The sequence below is a fragment of the Arvicanthis niloticus genome, chromosome 8 (genome assembly GCF_011762505.2).
Source record: "Arvicanthis niloticus isolate mArvNil1 chromosome 8, mArvNil1.pat.X, whole genome shotgun sequence".
NCBI classification, from domain to species: Eukaryota; Metazoa; Chordata; class Mammalia; order Rodentia; family Muridae; genus Arvicanthis; species Arvicanthis niloticus.
In genome coordinates this window covers 65,115,406-65,138,601 of record NC_047665.1, presented here as the reverse complement: position 1 = coordinate 65,138,601, position 23,196 = coordinate 65,115,406, and the positions used below count along the sequence as shown (strand labels likewise).

Here is a 23,196-nt window from a genome sequence, read left to right as displayed (position 1 = left end):
TACACAGGGATCCTCCTATTTCCACCTCCCCTGCACTGGGGTTGCAGTGTGTGCTGCCGTTCCTAGCTTTTATATGGGCTCTGGAGATCAAACATAAGTCCTCATGCTTGGATATGCAACAATTTACATACTGGCCATGTTTCTAGCCCCACAGGTTATATTTCATGCAGAACTGAGCTCTGGTAATGGCTGCAAATTATTTTGAGCCATACAGCATAACACAGAAACTGATATGATAGTACTGAGCTGTCCATATTCATTTCAATGGGCAGGGTAGGTTGGCCTGCCACATGAAGAGACACTATAAGAAATTAAATGAGAGTCACAGATGACTGGACGGGACTAATAAATGAATATCCTCAGGATAACTTCAAGGCACCTAATAAGTGCCCAATAAATATTTAATGCTTCAATTAATTACCCATAAATTAAAGCATTTTAAAGGCCCAATTTTATCTTAATTGACATAAAACCAGTCACAGCATGTGGATATTCATCTTCAAAGAGACATTTCTTGAAAAAGTACTGAGACATTTAATATGATATTTATTTAATATCATTTACTGTTATTTATGCTGTGTCTCATTTTGAGTATTATTAATGATGACTTAAGTAGATAGTATTTATTCTATTGAAATAACTTCCAATATTATTTAGTGTGATTTACTGTGTGTCTTGGGACCAGAAAATGTTTCTGATGAGATTAATTTTCAGTTTCATTATAAAAGTAGATGAGATACGGAATGATATATTAGAAAGAGAACTGGAATGTAAATTCAAAGACATGCACTTAATTCTTAGCTTACCCACTTATGATGAAATATTGAACAAGCTGTTTACCTCTGCAGACATCTGAGCTTTATTTTCTGTAAAAATGGAAACCATGGAGTTGCTTCTCACGACTCTAGTGCAGCAATTCTACTTTCTAAACTGCAAACCCACTATAAAGCCATAGACAGTTTCACGCAGCTACCTTTTCAGCAAAATGAGATACACTATGATTGACATCTTTCAGCATTAAGTTAAATTGGAACCAACTCCAATTTAACAGAAGGTATGCATCACAAAGAACAAAATGTTTTTGAATACTGTCTTAGTTGGGATTTTATTGTTGTGAAGAAACACCATGACCACAGCAACTGTTATACAGGAAAACATTTAATTGGGACTAGCTTACAGTTCAGAGATTTAGCCCATTGTCATCATGTCAGGAAGCATGATGGCATAGGGAGACTCAGTGCTGGAGAGGAGCTGAGAATTCTACATCTGGAGCCTCAGGCAGCAGGAAGAGAAGGTGACACTGAGCCTGGCTTGGGTATTTGAAATCTCAAAGCCCACCCCAGTGACACATTTCCTCCAACTACCCAGGTTTCTGTACTACCTTTATTTTAGCAATAAATGGCAACTTGCTATAGAGGCAGGAATGATGTCAAAACGGTTCACAGATTGCTTTCTTAATAAAACCAAGTAAAAATATAATTAACCCGAAAGAATTTATACCACATTTTAGTGGGCACAAAATCACCTTTGCCGATTCCTGTAGTGTAAGCACTTCCATGCTGGCCCATTTCAGACCACTTGTTGTTTAACTGCCTGTTCATTCTTAAAGGTTAAATAAGCTCCTATGAGCTAGCTACAGTTAGTGAGAGGATGTGAAGGCAGGGAAAAGAGGCTCCCCATATTTACCCTACACCAACAACAAACCTCAAGAAAGATTGCTTAGCAGCAAGTCCTAATGCCAGACCAGCTGATATAGACGTTGTGAGCAGAATAGGAAATGTCCCCCGCAGGCTTGCATATTTAAACATTTGGTCCCTGGCTGATGTCATTGTTTGTGGGACGTTTTGGAGCCTTTGGGACAGGGTTAGCAGAGGTAAGTATGTGTGCACACATATGTGTGCGTTGGGGAGTATAGTTTGGCTTTCTTACTATGTCTTCTTTGTTCCTGGCTCCCTTGAGAGCTGCACAAGCTGTTCTATCACATGGTTCTGCTGCCATGAATGCTTTGATGTCCTTTGTGGCATAATGGACTAGTTCTCTTTGAAACCATGAGTGCAAATAAACACTTTCTTCTGTAAGTCATTCTGGCCAGGTATTTTGTCATATGGAAAAAGAATTTGTTATATTCTCCAGTTGCTAGAGGTTAGATCCCTACTGCTCAGCAGCAGAAATGACTACTCCATTTTCTCTTTGAAGAGCTGAACAAATTCTACCATGGTTGTTTGGAGTTCCAAAAGAAAGCTAAATTCAGTCAACACGCAAGAGACTTATGGATCAGACAAGTCAGTGGAGGTCAGTACTAGGGACATTATAAAGTAGAAACCATAAAGTATGTGCCAAGGAAATGTTGCTTTGAGCTTCTTTGGAGTAGCTGATGGCCTTGTGGCATTTTACATTTGTGTCCCTAAGACATACCAATGTTCTCATTGCCTTAAGAAGCAAGTGTTTAATTAAATACAAGTGTTATAGAACCAACATAAGAAGGGCCATTGAGAAACAATGGTCAAGGTTCTCCAAAGGCCAATGAGAGCCAGCACTAGCTGTCCAGGGAACTCTAAAAATCTTATCATTTAAAATATATTCCAGGTTCATGCAAAAATTCCAAATTGTAGATATTTGATGAAGAGCAAGGTCTGATAGAGCACTGTTTATTGCTGTCTATTGTCATAGTAAAAACCAGTTCTCAACATATTTACTTATTACTATGTATATGATATTTGTAAACATGTACAAACTCACACGTCATGGCATGCATGTGGAATCAGGGGACAACTTCATGGAATCCTTTCTCTCCTTCCACCTTACATGTCTTCTGAGGAACAAACTCAGGTCACCAGGCTTGTGAAACAAGTGCCTTCACCCACTGAGCCATCTCTCCAAGTCCCTCAAAATATAATTGTAGAGCAATTGTGAACACCATAAAGGTTTTAAAACAGTAGTAATGTTATGTATACACATCCATCATAAGTATAATGAAGGTTCTGAACTTGTCAATAACCTGCAGTTTCCGTGGCCATTTTTGTAATCCATCCATCTCCTCTATGGCTTCTTCACCTCTGCATGCCAACCCCATGCCCAGGTGACTGCTGAATTACTTTGTCATTTTGGTCCAGTTTGCACATTTTCAATGCACTCTGTGCCATGAACTCTTTTTGTATCTGGTTTCTTTCCTTTGTTATAATCATTCTGAGGTCTGAGGTCTGTCTATATTGCTGCCACAGCAATAGTTCATCCCTTTGTACTGCTGAACAAAAGCATCATTCTCCATTAAGATGTAGATAAAACAATTCTCTGTAGCCCTTTCAGATTACATTGGGTTATTTTCAATTGGCGGGGGGGGGGGGGGGTCTGGTACAAATAAAGGTGATATTTGTCAATTGTGTTTTGATCTTTGTTGTCGATGTGTTTTTATGTCTCTTGAATATCAAAACACTCTAGAAAAATGATAGCAGTGTTTTCATGATATGTATGTGCTTAACTTTTGAAAGAACTGCAAAACGGCTTACTAAAATAATAATCTATTTTACATTCCCACAAGAAGCATGAGAATTCTAGTTGCTCTGTGCTCACCAAACTTTATACGTCCATATTTACAATCTTAGCCATTTTGTTGATGTGTCGTGGCGTCTCATCGAGATTTTAATTTGGCTTTCCTAATAGCTAACATTTGCTTCATATTTTGTTTTATTGCTACCTATTATCTTTGGCAGAGTGTCAATTTAAATCATTTTCATATTTTTTACAGGCTTGTTTGTCTCACCATGAGTTCTGAGAGTTCACTGTACATCCTGGTTCTTGTGTGTGTTGTGTAGTTCCTCAATTTACACTTTTAAATTTTTCTATGTAGTGTTTTCCAAGCAGGATTTTATTTGATATTTAATTTATAGATTTCTTCTTTAGTGTGCATACTATGTGTAAAACCTAGTACCTGTGTCTGCATAGATGACTCAGTAGGTAAAGCACTAGCTCTGTGAGTCCAGATCCCAGAACACACACTAAAAAGGCAGGAGAGGCAACCCCGGAACTCCTGAGCTAGGGGTGAGAGTAGGAGGGGTGAGAACAGGAGGATCCGGGGCCTTGCTGCTCAGCCAGTCTAGCAGAAAGAATAAGCTCCAGGTTCAGTCTCAAATAAATAAATAAATAAATAAATAAATAAATAAATAAATATTAAAAATGAAGTGGAAAGTGACTAAGGTAAACATCTGAAGTAGATTTGTGGCTTCTACACATACACTCATAGATAATCATACCTGCCCACACACATGTACATGCATACTACACACACACACACACACACAGAGAGAGAGAGAGAGAAAGAGAGAGAGAGAGAGAGAGAGAGAGAGAGAGAGAGAGAGAGAGCACATACACACACATCTACTTCTACTTTTTGGAATTATTCATTTATTTTATGTATATAAGTACACTGTAGCTATCTTCAGACACACCAGAAGAGGGCATCAGATCCTATTACAGATGGTTGTGAGCCACCATGTGGTTGCTGGGAATTGAACTTAAGACGTTTGGAAGAGCAGCCAGTGCTTTTAACCACTGAGCCATCTCTCCAGCCCCCACATTCATCTTATATACACATATGAACCACATAACACACACACACACACACACACACAGAGAGAGAGAGAGAGAGAGAGAGAGAGAGAGAGAGAGAGAGAGAGAGAGAGAGAGATACCACAAAGATTTTTTTTCACACAGCTCTTATATTTAGATTAGTAAAGCACTTAGAGTTAATATTTGTGTTTTGGGCAAGATGAGAGTTGATGGTTGTTGCTGGTATAACAATTCAACTGTTGAAACAATCATTGTTGAAAAGATTTTATTTTCCACTTGCACTATGTGACTGCCTTGCTCAACGCCCTTATTTCTAGGTTTTCCAATCTTTTGGTTGTTTTTCTGTCTGAACTGAAATAAGATACCATCTGATTTGGGGACAATCCAGTGCACCCTGAATTTGGGTAGGGCCACTTAGCTTTGCTGTTAGTTTTCTTATTCTGCTGGCTAGGCTTAGTCTCTCAGTTTCCATAGGAACTTTAAATCTACCTTTTTTTTTTTTTTTTTTCAATTTTGGAAACAGAATCTTACTATGTACCCCTGACTATCCTCAAACATGCCACGTAATCCAGCGTGGCCTCAGACTTAGAGGTCTTCTGCCTCTTCTCTCTAGAGTGTTATAATTAGTTCTAATTTATTTTAAGAAATAACATAAGATTGATGAAATTATTATTTAATTCCACCAAATTTCTCAATAAAGTTAAAAATCGACAATCTCAAGTTTTCTGACTAATGGCTATGGGATACGGCTCCATTTACTTCTTTCATTTCTCTTTACAATATCTTATACTTCTCTATGCATAAGCCTTGCACGATTTTGATCAAATTTATTCTCCCATAATTCATGGTTTTTAATGTTCATCTACACGGGAATATTGTTGGTCCTAGTTCTGATCACTTCAGGCTGTTGTACAATGAAAGTAAATGTTACTAATTTTACTTCCAGTTATTGCTTCCAATGTAACTGATTAAGTGTATCTTTCAGATGTGTTGTTACCCATTTTAGCAGGTTTTCTGTGGATCCAGTAGATGATTGTGTTATCTCTGGGTAGAGACAATCTTACTTCCTTCTTTCAAGGCAGGGTGGCCTTGCTTCTTTCTCTTGCCTTAGCCTTACTGTGCTGATTAGACACCCAGTGCAAGTGGACGACAGCTGGAGACACTGTCATCCTTCCATGTTTTTCACCTTGGGAATGCTGGCCATGAAGTATGATCTCAGCCATAGACTGTTTTTGTGAGCTCTTATCACTGAACTATGAAAATTCCGTTTTTTAAAAAAAAAATCTGTTGAAATTTTTGTGGGGGTTGGATGTTAGGCAGGGCTGAGTGCTGTTTTTATTCTCATCTGTTAAAATGATGACTGGGTCTCTCTTTGCTATTACATGAATCTAGTGAGTCGCTTTGGTTATTAATCTTACTACTAACCTTGCATTTCTGATACATACCTCGACTTGGTCATGGAACCTTCTTCTTTTTCTTTAGCACTGGATTTAATTCAACAAGCTTTTCTTGAACAATTTTGTATGTATGTGTTTAAAGGATATTTGTACACTTTAGAACAATATTTTTACTTGGACTTTGAGATCAGGGCAACACCGTTCTTATAGAGTAAGTTGGGAGATAACCAGTGCTTCAGGTTTCTTGGAGTTTATATTACCAGTCCTAAAATGTTTGTGTACATGTTTTCTTTTCAGAAATTATTTTCATTGCAGTTTTAAAACAGCAGAGATAGTATTCATGAACAATTTTTACTTGAGTGGACTTTGGTGGTTTCACCTTTTAGTAAGTAAAGAAAAAAAACCTCCATTGAGTTTAAGACAGCCAAGTTGTTGTTGATAGATTTATTATCTTATCATTATTGCTTTCCAGGCTCTCATTCTCACTATTACTCATTTGTATCTTCTGTCAGTCTTCTTTGGCCAGGGTAGCAACAAGTTTATATGTTTTATTTCTGATCTTACACTATTTTCACAACAGTCCTTGCTTATAAATATTGATTTGATACGGTGATTTTTCTTGTTTGGGCTCTACTGTGACTATAGTCAGTCAAATTTTGTTTTCATTATCTCAACTGTGGTTAACATTCTTCTGCTTCTTTTACACACTTTTTTGTTTGGATGATGTTGGTTTCTAAAGACTTCGGTCCATCGTTCTCTGCCTTCTGATGTGTCTATCTATGTCATTTATACTTAATGTTGTAGTTCATATAGCTGTGTTTACTTCACCCTCTTGCTATTTGCTTTTTATTTGCCAGTTTTTTTTGTTTTTTTGTTTTTTTGTTTTTTTTTTGTTTCTTTTTATCTACGTCCTCTTGTTTTGAGTATTTTTAGGACTACATTTGTGTGGCTTTCTTTGTTTCTCACTGGTTACTTTAGAGAGAGCAAACATCTCGTTTCCCACTGCAGTCTACTTTCACATGCTTTATATATCTTCTGGCTCCAGCTTCTAACACTCTGTTCTTGTTTGAATCAACAATATTTCAAATTGTTACATAATTTGTTTCATAATTGCCATTATATTTATTTTGCAAATACTACAACCATTTCTGTCTATTTCTATCTTTAAACTGTCAATCTTTTCTTTGCTTTTTTATTTAAAAAAATGTGTGTTGGGAAATTCCTGAGGGTGATGGCAGGGATTATGCATCTGCCAGAGGACAATTATCACTGTTGGATATCATCCTGAGGAATATTGTCCACCTCCTTTGAGATGGGTTCTCTCATGGATTTGGTCTCACCTGATAGGCTGAATTGGCTGGCCACCAAGCCCCAGGGCTCCTCTGTCTGCACCTTCCTGCCATAATTACAAACATGTGCTCCTCCTTGTCATTTTTTACCTGGGTTCTTGGAATCAAACTCAGGTCCGCATGCTTGCCAGGCAAGCTTTGTACTGGCTGAGCTATCTTTCAAACCCAGGTACCTTTTTAAAGAAATGTAGGAGAGTAAGGAAAAGGTGCCTGTGTGTGCTTATGTGTATTTACATATTCTATTTCTGGAGCTCTTCATTACACTTTGTCAACGCAGACACCGATTTGCCTTCATTGCTGTTCTGCCTGGACACTCCCTCTGACATTGCTGATGATGATGTCATTATTTTTACCTTCATTTTTTCTTTTTGGAAGGATTTTCTGAGTATAGAATTCTAGAATGAGCTTTCCTTCCCCCACCCACATTCTGCAGTTTATGCCATTAGCCCCCTGCCTTTCAGCTCCGGTCCTTTCTAACAAGTAGCCTGTCGCAGGCTGTTGTTTCTTCATGCATAGTGCTTTATTTCATTACACTTAAGATTTTTCTCTTTGCTGCCACTTAGAATTCATTCTTGCGATGTCATTTTCCTCAGGTTTCTGGTATTTTTGTGTTTGTTGGCCTTCTCAGGTCTGTGATTTACAGTTTTCGTTAGCTTTGGTGATAGATCCCGTCAGACTTCAAAGATGCTTTTCCTCTCTATCATGAGGACTGTAATTACACATATGTCAAACCACTTGACGTTGTCTGCTGCTAATTTTCCTCTTCTTTTAAAAGTTCATATTTACTTGTCAATAGGTTAAAACAATATAGTGTCTTGCTATAGAGCCTGGGTCAGCTCAAACTCTTGGTCCTTGTGCCTCAGCCCCCTGCCTACTGGAATCATGGGCTCGCACTACAAGCCTCTGCTTGTTCATATTTCACTAAGCTTCCCCCATTTGTTTTTAATTTTCAATAGTTTTGTTGTTTAATATTCAAGTTTGCTAATTTAAGCCATCCATCATAAAAACTTTCATTTTTCTTGTCTTATAAATAGCATGCCAATAAAATTTAAACTCTGACATATCTACTCTGACTATAAGACAATAACTTCCTATTTCTTCTATCTTCCAATTATGCTTTATATTGACTTCAAATGCAATTGCAATTCTCATTGACTTAATTAGATAAGTGCTTGGCCTCCCTCCCCCATACACTTTCTATTTGGTGAAGTTTAGTGAACGAAAGCTGTTTGCTTACTTTGGTTTGTGGGCTCTTGTTTGTACACTGATCCGATTGTCCCAATAACACTCTGCCAACGTTTAAAGCCATGTCTTGGTAATTAGTTAGACTTCTCTAGACAGGAGAGATGTCATAGCAGTGCCTTTTTCTTAAGGATCCAGAATTGAGAATGTTTTAGGTAAGTTGCTGGATGGGTGTTTTGTTGTTGTTGTTATTGTTTTCAATTTTAGTTTAATAGTCATTTGCAAAAGGTTTTTGGTCTTCAATCCCATAGAGGCAGGCACTGCACTTCAGCCAGGAAATATCTTTTCTAGACAGTTTAGGGGTCACAGCACGGAGTTCTCGTGACTTAGTGTACTAAGATGAGTACAAGTCCCATGGAGGGATCTGAGTCTGCTGTGCTTAGGAACTGTGTGCTTACATCTACTTTGAATCCTTCTGGTAGAAGCTCTTTGTTTTGCTTTCAATATGTACTGTGTTCTTGGGAGATTTATCTGGGTTTATCTGCAGAGTCCGTGGGAAACACTTGATTCCTGTTGCAAACCCAAGAGGAAAGAAATTTCAGCTACAAAGGAGTTCTGTGGTTGACTACACCCCACCTGTCAGAAATGCTTCCTTTTACAGATCACCTTGCAGAATCTTCATTGCATTCACGTGGGTAATGAACCCATTCTCCCAGGCAAGAATGTGCACTCGCCTTTCTCTTCTCTACACACTGACTAACACATTCCCTCCCCCCGCCCGTGTGTGTGTGTGTGTGTGTGTGTGTGTGTGTGTGTGTGTGTGTGTGTGTGTATGTGTGTGTGCATGCATGTGTGTGAGTGTGTATGTGTGTGTGTGCGTGTGCGTGTGTGTGTGTGTGTGTGTGTGTGTGTGTTGCACAACTTTGATGTTTAATGGCTGTTAACTGTGGCTAAGAGCCAAATGGAAAGAAAACTCAAGGTGGTTTAGTTTTTTTTTTTTTTTCTTTTTCAATTCAGAGGGATATTTGCATTTCAAATGAACACCCTTAAAGATGAAACAGCATTCTCTGCTTTAGGAATTAATACTTAATGGTGGAATTTCAGATTGAGAGAGAGCTAAGGGAGCTGGGATTTTTGTTCCTATCCTATCAGACTGTGTCACTCTCTATAGCTTTTGATGCCTGAATGCAGCTTTCTAGCCATAGCTCAATCTGGTGTTTTTATGTATTGCAGAAAATTAATACCAGATGATTACCTGTATGTGTGTGTGTGTTTGTGTGTGTTTGTGTGTATGTACGTATGTATGTACATATGTATGCATGTATGTATGTATGTATGTATGTGTAGGGTATCCTAACTACATATTCCAATGTTAAGCTGTTAACTTAGGAACTGAAAAATCAACTATATATTCATTCTAAACATTTAAAAAAGTATTTATCTGCTATTGAGTTAAACTTAATATAAGTTGCTTTAGTATGTGAGAGAGAGAAAAAGAGTGCAAGACAGAGACAGAGAAAACGAGACATACAGAGAGAACATGTTCACAGTTTGCAATGATGAACTTGGCCTTTGAAATATGTAGTATACATATTCATAAGCCAGCATAATAATAAGAATAACAATAGCAATAACAATAGTAATAGTAATTTTCAAGCTATATGTTTCTAGATATTCAGGAGCAAGTCTGATATTTAATGATTTCTGCTTGGTTTCAGGGCTAAAGCGAGGAGCTTCTAAGAGTGAGAATTTCTTGTCTAATCATGTTAATATTAAACTCCTAGGTACTCAGAGGATGACTACCTCCAGATCATCACAAACATACAGAGATGCCCATGGAAGCGGCAAGCAGAAGAATATGACAATTTTAGGTAAAAAAAATGAAGTTTCATAAATAATATGAGTGAAAACATGCATTGTTCCTTTGATTTTTAGGGGAGAAAGGCAGTAGGTTGTTAAAAAGAAAAGTGGGAGGGGCTTGCTGTCAATCAGTGCAGCTAAACTCTACAATCTTGTGAGTACTCTACCCCAATGACTGATAGAGGCATTCATAATTTTGCTGCTGGAATCAACTCCAAAGAAATCCAAGTCTAAAGGAAAGCTTTTATTATGCTGTTTACCGTGAGTTAGATTGATGTCAGCTCTTTGTGTCATTTTCAGTTGCTCAATATTTATCTTGTAAATAAAGTGCTATAGCACCAGGGACATTTGAGAAAGGACGGAAGGAAGAGATTTGCCCATGATGCTTTGCTTTAGAAAAACAACTGGACTGAGGAGATGGCTCAGGGCTTAAAGTGCTTGCTGTCTAAGCTTGAGGAGCTGTGTTCAAATACCTAGAGCCCATATCATAAGGTGGGTGTGGTCCTGAGCACTGACCCCAGTGCTGTGGAAAGTGGAGCCAGGAGGGTCCCTGAACTTGCTGTTGGACAGACATGCACATGTCATAGTTTTCCATTGGACATCCGCCCACATTGGCCTTTTCCCCCCTGTCATTTCAGGATGAGGAGCTCTGTTGTGGTTCCAGTAAGAAATGTTCTCTACAAATGTATATATTGAGTGTTAGGTTCACAGTGCCCTTGCTGCTTAGTCAGGGAGGGGAGATACTAAGAACTCCGGGGGAAGGACCTGGTTGGGAGGAGTAGGTCACAGGTAATGTCTTTAAAGGTCCCTGCTCTTTTTTCCTCTGCTTCCTGTGAAACATGAGGTGAAGAAATGCTTCTACCAGTGCCCCAGTCACCACAATGCTCCATCCAGAGCATGAGGTGGAGCCCTTAACCAAATCATCTGTGACTGTAAGCGGGAGGTGGGGAGGGAGAGAGACCAGAGACACAGAGACAGAGGAGAGAGAGAAACGAGAGACAGAGAGAGAAAGACAAACACACACACACACACAGACAGACAGAGAGAGAGAGAGAAAGAGAGAGAGAGAAAGAAAGAGAGAGAGAGGATAGAGAGAAATTCTTGACTTTAATGGGTTTTGTCAGGTATTGAGCTAAGTCTGAGTGGAAATAGTTAAATTTCAAGAGACCTGTTTATATAGACAGGATGGGAAAGAGAAGATACTGTGTATTGAGCTATTAAAGATCAATCTAAGCTACTTTGCTAAAGGACAGGTAAAGTGACATTGGCGATCAGAACAGGGCTGTGAGGTCTTCTGCTTCTGGCCATTGATTCAGAGCAAGCCTCCCAAGAGTAAGGGAAGAAAAGCAAGGAGCAAGCCACCTGTGTGCCAGTGCTGAAGAGCTGAGGAGGCAGGGAGGCAGGGAGGCAGGGAGGCAGGGAGGCAGGGAGGCAGGGAGGCAGGGAGGCAGGGAGGCAGGGAGGCAGGGAGGCAGGGAGGCAGGGAGGCAGGGAGGCAGGGAGGCAGGGAGGCAGGGAGGCAGGGAGGCAGGGAGGCAGGGAGGCAGGGAGGCAGGGAGGCAGGGAGGCAGGGAGGCAGGGAGGCAGGGAACCTAAGAGCCAGAGGAGGAAGGAGACCAGCATCTGAGACTGCTCTTTCCCACAAGATGCTTGCTGAATGTCAAAAGGCTGAGAGCAGAGAAGTTACGCAGGGCTCCCAGAATTCTTTGCAAAGGCCAGCTCTCAAAAGGAATAGAGCCTGAAGTAGAATTATTTCCATCCTCAGCTGGATTTAGGAGATCTGCCCTTAGCCTAGATAACTAATAGAAACAGAAAGTAAATCCTCTCTGGAAGAAAGGAGTGTTATTCAGAGACTTAAATTGGCTTTGCAAGTTCTCACACACAATCAGACACAATTAAAATAATATTTTCTTTTTAAAGATATTCCTTTTATCCTCTCCCTTTTAAAGATAAAGTGTGTATGTCCCAGGCTAGCCTTAAACTGGCTGTGTACTCAAGAATGACCTTGGACTCTCAATCTTCCCGCCTCCACCTCGCAAATGCTGTATGTGTGATCGCCACTTTGTGTTTCTGTGGTATAGGATTTTGAACCCAAGGTTTCGTGTATGCTAGCCAAGAGAATTCTACCAAGCGAGCTACATCCCCAACCATCCTTACTTTAAACAAAAATCAGCAGTCTCTTTAAACCTGAACCTGCATGATGAGCATCCCTGCTGTACATTATGATGGATGGAAGCTATATGATAGATGGTACCATTTTGTCTCAGTACCATTCCCACATAAAGAGTGCATCAGTAACCATGGTGATTACCCAGCAGCCTATCCATCCCTTCAGGGCCAATTGAAGTAAACATCTGGGGCTATACCATTTATTGTCTGTTGCAATTCAACAGAATAGTCACAGTGACATTTATTCATTTGCTTGAATATGTATTATATTATAATGCTTATTTTATGGACATATTTGTTAGCTAAATGATGTAAACCCTCAACAGAAGTTTATGCAATTAAATCATAATAACCAAATCTGGGAGCCTTTGCCTATTTATAAATCTCGCATCATAGAAACACCCTCCCCCCTGTTATTAGAGATGTCAAGTAGCTAAATAGTTTTCCATCTGATTTATTTATAGCATTTTATGTCAAACTGAAGGATAAAATGTATAGTGTAAAAAGGCAATAACATTCTTTTAGCAGCCATTACAAAAGTGACATTAAATTCTCAAAAATATGAGCAAGTGAATATATAATAAAATCCATCTGAAACCCATTTGTTGAAACTTCCTACGGTTGACTCCTGGGGACTATTTAAAAATTATAGGATTTCTGTGGTCAGATGAGCTAAAAATAAGAGAGCTTAAAAGTCTTTTTATGTTCCCCTCTTAAATAAGCAGGCTACTTGCTAAGAGAAGGGGTACAATTTATTCACCCACAAATATTTGTTTAGGACTTCCTATGCCAAAGTACAGTAGCTTCCTTTATTACCTGATATAGTGCTGTGTACAAAGAGGGCTTTAATAAATAGCTCAATGGTAGAATACATGAAATAAGCAAGAAAAATGGAGTTTCTTTACTGACCTCAAAGAACTTTAAGTTCACAAAACAATAAATAGATAGATAGATAGATAGATAGATAGATAGATAGATAGATAGATAAAATATGAATTTATTCATGTCTTAATTTTAGAAAAATTATTTTAGACAAATGCTGTTATATGCCAGTGCAAGATCACTGTAAGTGTAATTTCTTGGTTTGTGTTCTGGAAGGAAACAGAGCTTGAACATTAGCTCTGAGGGTGAAGAGACAGGGAGCTAGGGACCAATGCAGGAATAAAGAAGCCAGACCTCAATTTCAAGTCTGTGTGGATGGGAGCTGTAACAGGTACTTGGTATAAAGGGGGATGCTTGGAGACAGAGTTGGGAAGGTTGTATGATGCAGAGCAATGCTTAGTAGAGGCAGACTCCTGGGCATTTTGTGGATACCAAGGACCAATAGAGGTGTTCCCAGCAGAGGAATTACACAGTGGATTTATTGCATAAGTATTTGGTCAGCATACCATTGTGTGAACTTGAGTGTTTGGTACACATACAGAGTCAGAGCAGTTAAGGGACTGGTCGGAGAAGAGTGACCAGAGGAAACAGTGGGACTGAAGTACCAATGGTATCTGTGAAACAGAAAGGGAAACACTTGACTTTGAGCTCTTCTGGGCATGGCCTCTCTTACCCATGGCTCTACGTCTGTGTGATTCACAATCAGCGGCCCTTAGCTCATTTTGATTTAGTTCAATTTCAGTTCCGTAATTAAAGGAGAAGAAAAATAAAGTTAAATATGAAAACTGGAGATCTGAGTGATTTGGATAATCATGGTGTTACTGACCAAAACACAGCTTTCAAAGGAAAGTTCTGTTTCAGAAGATAAGCCTGGTTTGGACAGGCTGTGTTTGAACTGGTCCTGGGACAACTGGCCATAGAAAACCTTTCCTTATTCTGGAAATGCTAAGAGCAAATGTGTTCACCAAGCAAGGAAAACAAGTACAGAAAAATCCCCCTTCTCAGCAGGCTTTTTGCTTCTTTTATAGATGCCCAGCCTTCTACTCACTCAGCATTTAATTGAGGGCTTGAGAATTTTCAAGCCTGGTGTCGACTTTTCTTTCTTCTTTTAGATTTCACCTGGAAGTGAGAAGTTTTAACAGGAGAAGTTCTTTATACAATGCCCATCTTATTAGTTTCCCAATGCTGTTGATCCCTGCTCCGGGAAAGAAGAGGCAGGTTCCAGACCAACCTGGTCTACACAGCAAGTGTCGGTCCAGCCTATCTAAAAAACAAAGATGCATGATTATTAAATTGCCATCCGATAATTACATTTATTTCCTAATGGGCTGAGGCATTAAACCAGCTTGACAGAAGTTTCCGGAGCTTTGCAAAGCTGCCCTTTGCATCAGAGGTGCTTGAGGTGGCGCTTGGTTGCGTATTCTCCCTTCTGCATAGACATGGTTATTATAGGATGTACACATTCACTCCTTCCTCTCCTCCAAACAGTCAATATCATAGCTGTGGATCATTTTTATGAGCTCTTAACTAAACCTAGTTAAAGAAGTATTTAAGCAAAAGTTGAAGATGCTCTGTGTCCCCCCTTTTTTTGACCTCCAAGTTCAATATAGGTGCACGAAGTCAATCATATTGAGGTGTCTGCTGTCCCTACTTTTCAAACTATTTGTTGATTAGGAGTTTTCCCATTCCCACAAGGCAGTGCATAGAATCCACCTAGATTTCGACTTAAGACGTTGCCAGTCTTCATAGCTTTCCCTCTCCCTCTGATAAACCAAGCTCTACTCAATTTGTTAAGCATGATACTTCGATGTTTAAGCAGGACCCTGAGCTGTTTCATCGAAATTAAACGTTCCCCTTCCCTCACTTGCTCAAGTTCACCCATTAAAATTCCTTTGCAAAGCTCTGGGAACTTCTGTTAAGCAGGTTTCATCCTAACAGACCTTTGAGCTCCAGCCATTAGTCTTAGATTCGCTATGTTACTTTCATGGTAATTGCCAGATTAGATTTCCCATGTTAAAAGATCTTACTCATCTGTGCCATCAGTTACAGAAATTACCAAGCACGGCAACCATGCTTAATCCTCATGTTACTATTACCTTTCCTCTCCTAGAAATCCATATACCAGTATACTGATTTCAGATTTTGGAGGCGGGGCTCTCTCTCTCTCTCTCTCTCTCTCTCTCTCTCTCTCTCTCTCTCTCTCTCTCTCTAGTATCAATTGATTTATTAAAACATACTCATGTTTCTGATACATAAGAGGGAAACCTAATGTTGGAAAATGGTGCTATTGTGGAATATTGGTGTTTAAGACTCAGGTAAGTGAGATACCTTTCCAGTAATTTATAAAATAGATGTTTTGTGCCTAATTATTTTGTTACCGAAAAAAAATTACATGGTAACAATTTTATTAAAGCTTGAGCTAACTCCCAGCTTTGATGAAGTTGAAATTTCTTACAACCCAACCCTACACTTGTGTTGAATATATAAGAAAATGTCCCAGAGCTGGTGACAGTCAGATGGATCAGCTGGTAAAGGACTTCCCTTTAAGCCTTATGACCTGAGTTTAATTCCCAAGACCCTTGAGGTGGAAGGAGAGAAAAGACTCCTGTGTGTTGTCCCCCAACCTCCACATGTGTGGCAGCGTACATACACATGAACCCAGATACACAATAAATAAATACACTTTAAATTTTTTAAAGACTCTAAAGTCATTTAGCAGTTTCATTGAGAAAAAAAAAAGCACAGTGTTAAACAAAATAAACTTATATAAAATGTTCCATATACTAATTTTAAAAGTACATGTTCACATTGTTAGGAAGTTTCATTACATTTAATTTGGTGTAAGTAAACAAAGTCTGCAAACAAACAAACCAGTCACTTGATATCTGGCGAGAAGTCATTGAGCTGGAAAACCTTATTCAAAAGCAACAGTAGCGTTTCTTTTCATTACCACCTTGTGAGTTTATTCTTTGTCATGCTGCCAGTACTTCATATCCTGTTCCAGGCAGTTTGTTCTGAAGCATAGATTTCTCGGTCATAAGCAAGCATCATCTCCATTACGTGCTTCTGATTATACAAGGCCATGCTCGTTTCTCTGAGCCACCATTTTCGGTTTTTTTTCTGTTGCCTTAAATGTTTGCTGTTTTCGATTCGTGCCTGATTTCTGTGATGACAGCTAAAAGCAATGCATATTTTATTCCTGTTCAAATTTAAGCAGAAACATGCACTTTATGCTAGGTGTTCTGGGTCAGTTGTCAGACCAAGAAAGCTCCGTTCCATTTCCTCAGCAACAGGACCATTTTTCATTGTTACTACCCTGTCATATCATCTTCTCTCTGCCACACCATTCAGCATGTCTGTGCATTTAGAAAAGCAACAAAACCCACACCGTGTCATTACCACTGCAGCATTTAATAATAGAAAACAGGTCTTGTACATGGAAGCTAGTTCTTTTCCTTAGCTTTTAGAATATGAAGTTTTCCATAAAAATGCATCATACATAGGATTCACTGGCCTCTAAATTTTGTTTCAAAACTCTCTGCCAGGTCACACTAAGTAGTACCCACATTGTTTCACTTACTGGTGTCAGATAGGCCTCCCTGCAGGCTGCCCCCGTCAGTCAATCCCCTTGTCTTTATAAGGTTGCATACAGCATCTTCAGCACTTGCAAAGCCTGTTTAAGCATGGCTACTGTATCCCTGCAGATTTGGCTAGTCAGTGTGTTGACAGTGCCCCTTTACAACGGGGCTCTCGCGACAATCAAGAAGTTTCTGCTTCTTTGCTTGGATAATCGCATTCTCTCGTGTTTTATTTTGCCTTGAGTCCGTTACCCAAACATATGAGCTCATCTTTCTTTAACTTAAAGGTACCAGTGTATATACAAGCCATGAAGGGAAATCTCCATTATTTCTTGCTGCTTCACTTTGGTCTTTATACATTCTCTTGTCTTATGCTGAGGCTTGAAATAATTCTATTGAATTTTGGCTCACATAAAAAATTCTCTCTCTCTCTCTCTCTCTCTCTCTCTCTCTCTCTCTCTCTCTCTCTCTTTCTGTGTGTGTGCGTGTGTGTGTGCATGCGCACACATACACATGCATGCGTGTGCTCACATGTGTACATGCAGATTCGCATGTGAGGGTACCTGTAAAGACCAGAAGTTGGTGTAAGATCTCCCAGGACTGGGGTTATGGTTAGTTGTAAACTGCCTGACATAGTAAGTGCTGGGCACCCAGCTCAGGGTCCTAGTCTGCCTGAGACACAGTATGTGTAGGGGTGTGTGTGTCACAACATCAGGGTTGTGGGTGGGGGTTGGAGAAAACCTTTGTGAAGTCGGTTCTCTGTTTCCACCTTTATGTGAGTTCCGGAGTTATGCAAAAAGTGCTTTATCCACTGAGCCATGTCACTAGAACGACTTTGGATTTCTCTATGGTTGATGGGTTATGAAGAACTTTGAGTAGATTGAGGTATTATGAGGTTGAACGCTCAGCAATACTATAAACCATATTGTGCTTTATATTTTATTGATGTCTGTAGCAGTATTGAATATTTGCTTTTCTCTGCTGGGTTCTTGGGTTCCATTTCCCTCTCCTGCTCTTGTAATCACCCATAGGTTGTTTCTGGTCCTTCTGTTTTGCTTATCAATGTAATGCCTGGGTTGGAGGCAAGGCTACCACACCGTGTTAAGTTTTCACATTCCAAATATTATTTTTCTCATTTTAAAATTTTCATTTACTCTGTGGAGAACTCAATGGCTTCTGATACACCAACTCTTGTCACCCAAAGGGCTTAGTGGACCTCTCTGAAAAGGAGATGGGGGAAATGAAGACAGACTGACCACCTGGTCCATGTATGCCATACATACAGGCATGTATGATTTTAAAGGCATGTTTTTAAAATTTTTGAAAAGTTTTATAATAATTGAATATAAGTCAGTGTCTTTAGCATATTCATTTATCTACATAATAACCAATCCCAGAGTATTTTCGTCATTCCTAAATACTTATTCCCATCAACAGTAACTTCCTATTTTTCCCTTCTCTATGACTTTGGCAGCTGAAGATCTACTTTCTGGCTATATATGTTTGGCTTCTCCTGGAATTAAATATATATGGAACTATATAACATGGTCAACATGCTCTCCTTTACCTACTGGCTTCTTTTACTTAGCATGATACTTTTAAGATCTACCCAAAGTATTTCCTTCTGTTAGGTTGTCATGATGTAGTGCCCTAATATGTGGATATGCTGTTATGTTTACTATTTGTTTCAGTTACTTTAGCTGTTGCTGAGATAAAATACTTCATCAAAAGCTTCTTAAGGGCAAAGGGTTTGTTTTAGCTCACTGTTTACATTTGGTAGGGGCAGTTACCTCAGCAGGAGCTTGAGGCAATTACTGATATAACATTCACAGTCATGAAGCAGAAAGTTGTGCATGCTTGTGCTCCATTCACTTTCTCCCTTTTAAACAGTCGAGAATCCCAGCCAAGGGAATGGAGCTACCCACAGTGGGTGTGTCCTTCCAACTCCATTAATCAAGTCTAGAGCATCAACCCCATAGCACAGACTTTCCCAGAGGGGGTCAGTGCCCCATGGGTTTGCCCAAGAGCTTTTTTTCTAGTTGATTCTAAGTCTTATTCAGTTAATGGTTGAGACTGTCATCTGTTCATTAGGTGATAAGTATTTGTTTTTGTTTGTGAATAATATGTTTTCATTACTCTTAGTCTACATTTAGGAGTAGAAATATTGGTAATATGGTAATTCTGTGTTGAGTATTTTGAGGAACTGAAATCTTCTTTCCAAAGTGACTGCTGCATTGTACAGTCTGACAGCATATTAAGGTAGAAATTTCTTTTTATCCCCAATGACATTTCTGTGTTGTGGTTTTGATTTGCATTTCCCTAGTCATTCATGAGGTCAAACATCTTTGATGTGCTCAGTAGCTTTTTTATGTCTGTATTAGAACAATGTCTAATCCAGTCTTTAGCTCACTTTAAAATTGAGCTTTCATCTTACCTTTGAGTAGCTGCTATAATTTATACATTTTTGGTGGCAAATTTCTAATCATATAAATGATCTGGGAGGATTTCTTCCCATTCTATAGGCTGCATTTTTTCCTTTCTTGATTGTTCTATATAGCACAACACATTTAAATTCTGATGCAATCCAATTTATCCTTCTGTTGTCATTGATACTTTTGGTTTTACATCGGAGAAAATATTCCCCGACTGAAGCTTTATGACTATGCTATGGTTTGAATACGTAATGGTTCGCTCATAGACTCATGATTTGAAAGATAGGTCCCAACATGATTTTATTTGAGGAATTATGAAAACATTAGAAGGTATGTACTAGATGGAGGAGGTGTACCCCTTTAGGGCAGATCCTTGGAAGAATATTGATTGTCACTAACAACTTCCAGTCTCACTCTCTGTTTCCTGGAATACCATGTTATGCACTGAATTGCTCTACCATATATCTTCCCTGCCATGATGGACTGAAATACTCTAAAACTTTTCCTCCCTTAAGTTGTCAGTGCTATGGTACAGTGATGAAAATGTACCTAATACAGGAAGTTTATACAAGAGAAGTATGGTCATTCCTGTGACTAAACAGTATCATGCAGTTCATGTATCTTTCCATTGATTTTAGGGAAGAATTTTGTGATGTTTGGAGACAGATATGGGCAAGAAAAACTCTAGACTATAGCTAGAGCTGAATTAGTAATTCTGGCAAGACTCAAGACCATGATTCTGACAAAAATGTAGAAAGCGTGAAGATATTTTCTGATGTTTCAGATAGGAAAAAGGACTCCACTGAGCACTGGACTTGGGCCATTAGTATTACATGCTGGCAGATAATTTTGTTTATATTCTAAGATTTGGGAGAAAGCTGACTTCAAAGATGACAAACAAATTAATTTTGTGGAAGACATTTCAAAACAACATAGCATCCAGGCTGTGGCATGGTTATTGCTGGCTGATTTTAGGTAGATTTAAAGTTAAAATTCGAGTCAAAAAGCAGAATGGATGGATTTGAAAACATAAAGTCTAGCCAAAAAAAAAAAAAAAAAAAAAAAAAAACAGAATTGTAAGTGCTGGGCAATGAAGGTCCTGTTGTTAAAGAGATTAGAACCATTTTGCATTGCATCAACAGGAATTTGCCAGATCTCACAGTAGGCTCATTTTGAAGACTTCCCCTTGAGAAGAGCTGATAGTCCACTCTTCACACAAAGCAGCCTAAGGAAGTGGTTTTATGGAACACTGAGCTTACCCATGTAACCAGTGTGTTCTGTAGCTGTTGTCTAAGGGCATCCACCTACTTCTCAAGCTGCCAAACAGACCATGAAGTCATCCGTGTAATGCTAGCTTTGCAGACATGTAGAATACAAGGGTTACAATGTCTTGAAGGCTTCCAACAAAGTTCCAGCAAAAAGCCCGAGATATCCAGCAACAGTTGACAAGGTCATACTCCCTGCATGGAGACCCTGAGAAAGAGGCATGAACCTCTCAGGGAGAACCCAAATTTCAGTGGAGACCCCAGGATGTTGGACTTCTAGCTACAAAGAACATCTCCTGAGGAAAGCTTAAGCTTAAAACTATACTAAGGCCATAAGAATGGTGCCCCCCAAGCTTCTCCTACATATCATCACAAGACCATGCCCTTTGATGTTGTTCATGGAACTCTAGTACTGAATATTCTTGCTTTGTTGAGTTTGCACCTTGCTGTGAGCCTAACCCTTTCTCTGTCACTATTCCTCTTGGGAGTTGGAAATGCTCATTGTATGTTGGAAGGATGTAACTTTTCCAATTCACAGAGGCTCACAGCAAAGAGTTTGTCTTGGGTTTCAGAAAACCTTGAAACTTTGGACTTTTGAACAATTTTGGAAATGGATAGAGATGGTACTGGTTAGTTTTGTTGCCTTGAACCAAACCTGTAAATCTTCAGGAAAGAAAGAACCTCGACTGAGAAAATGTTTTCATCAGATTGCCTATAGGCAAGTCTGTGGAGCATTTTCTTTATTGATTGATTTATGGGTGCTCAGGTCACTCTGGGGTGGGGGGTGTCACCTCTGGCAAGGTAGTCCTGACTTGTTTAAGAAAGCAGGTTGCTCAAGCCATGAGAAATAATCTGTAAGCCACTCTTCCATGGTCTCTGCTTCAGTTCCTGCATCTGACTTCCTTGGGTTTCTACTCTGACCTCTCTCAGGAATGGGCTGTGACCTGGAAGCACAAGGTGAAACAAACACTTTCTTCCTCTAAGTTGCTTTTAGTCATGATGTTTATCACAATAGCAAGCAAAGGAAGACAGTAGAGAATTAAAGACATTTACATTATGAGATTGTCTTGAATATTCGAATGACAGGGGTTGAATGTTATGGTTTGAATATGTAACATTCCTCAGAAGATCATGAGTTGATTGCTTAGCCAAGAATGATAGAGCTGGTTTGGGGAATGTGAAAACTTTCTAAGGCGGGATTTTCCTCAAAGAATTCAGTCACTGGCAGCTGCTCTTGGGCCTTTCTGACCACTCCTTGTCTCTCTGCCTCCTGGGCCACCGTGATATAAACTGAATTGCTCTAGCATGTAGCTGTGTTCACCATTATCTCCAACTGTGATACACTGAAACCTGACTGTGAATAAAAGAAATCTTTCCTCTGCTAACTTGTCTGTGCCAGGTAATTTGGTCATAGCAATGGGAATGAAACCAAAACAGCCTATAGTTTCTTTAAAGAGTTTCAGTTTTAGGCTTTACACTTGATTTCATGTAATCCATTTTGAATTATTATTTAATAATAATTGATTTATTATTATTATTAATTTGAATTATTATTAAATAATATAAATTATTTGTCAATTTATCAATTATTTATCAATTATGTATGATTATTATATTTATAATATCAATAATTTAATAATAATAATTCAAAATAAAATAGGCATGAAATAGGTCTCCAAGTTTATATCCATTAACCTGAGTATCATTTGTTGATAAAACTATTATCACTGCATTGTCTTGAAAACCTTTTGGAAAATCATTTTGTGGGTCAGTGAGACTGCTCAATGCATCATAGCCAGTACAAGCACAGGCTTTGAACTTGTTCCTTTTGTTGGTGGGGTTTTTTCCTTTAGTCTGTTTCGTTTTGTTTTGTTGAGACATGGTCTTAACATGGCCATATAGCTTTGGCTGGCATGAGATTTTCTATGTAGACTAACTACTGTGCCCATCTTCCACTAAAATATGACAAAGGCACATTTTTCCATGGCTGCTGGCTATTCATATCATCGTAGTCGTCATCGTCGTCATCATCGTCATCACTAGGCAAGCCTAAGTCTTACTCTAGTCTCTTTGTTTTGTAAAATGGAGATGATACTTGCCTTTATTTAAAGAAATATTCCTTATAGTAAAATGCTTAGTAGGATGCAGGTGATTGCTTAGCCTACATGACAGCTGCTGCTATTTTCAGTTTAAAATACTTTTTAGCTTATTATTAACGTTTCACTAAGAATATGAAACACTCTCGATATCTGTAACTGATACATGTCTATGATATAGGAGAAAAAGCGATATCTAATTAAATAGATATGATGCATTTCTCTGCTTAGGGGGAAGTATAAACACCCACAGGCCTTAGTTTTTCTTCTGTGATCATTTCAGGTAGATTTCGCCATACCTGCCGTAAGGACCAGCACTTCTTATTCAGTTTGTTCCATTAAAACTTTCTTTGAACCTTTCATGATGGAAAATAGGTCACACTGAACACCAAGTACAAAGCCTCAGCTCTCTAAGGTACA

General features: G+C 38.9%; 1 protein-coding gene across 5 annotated transcripts in view; it reads left to right on the top strand.

The window, feature by feature from the left end:
- The window catches only part of St8sia6 (ST8 alpha-N-acetyl-neuraminide alpha-2,8-sialyltransferase 6), a 129,716-nt gene that overhangs the window by 79,818 nt on the left and 26,702 nt on the right, over positions 1-23,196 (top strand). For 2 of the 5 annotated variants that reach the window (XM_034510744.2, XM_034510748.2), the window contains 2 exons: positions 9,042-9,185; positions 10,279-10,365. In XM_034510744.2, coding sequence (XP_034366635.1) covers positions 9,042-9,185; positions 10,279-10,365 — 231 coding nt within the window. Of the gene's footprint in view, positions 1-9,041; positions 9,186-10,278; positions 10,366-23,060; positions 23,192-23,196 lie in introns of those variants that run through there. The other 3 variants (XM_076939519.1, XM_034510745.2, XM_034510749.2) reach the window with 2 other exon arrangements.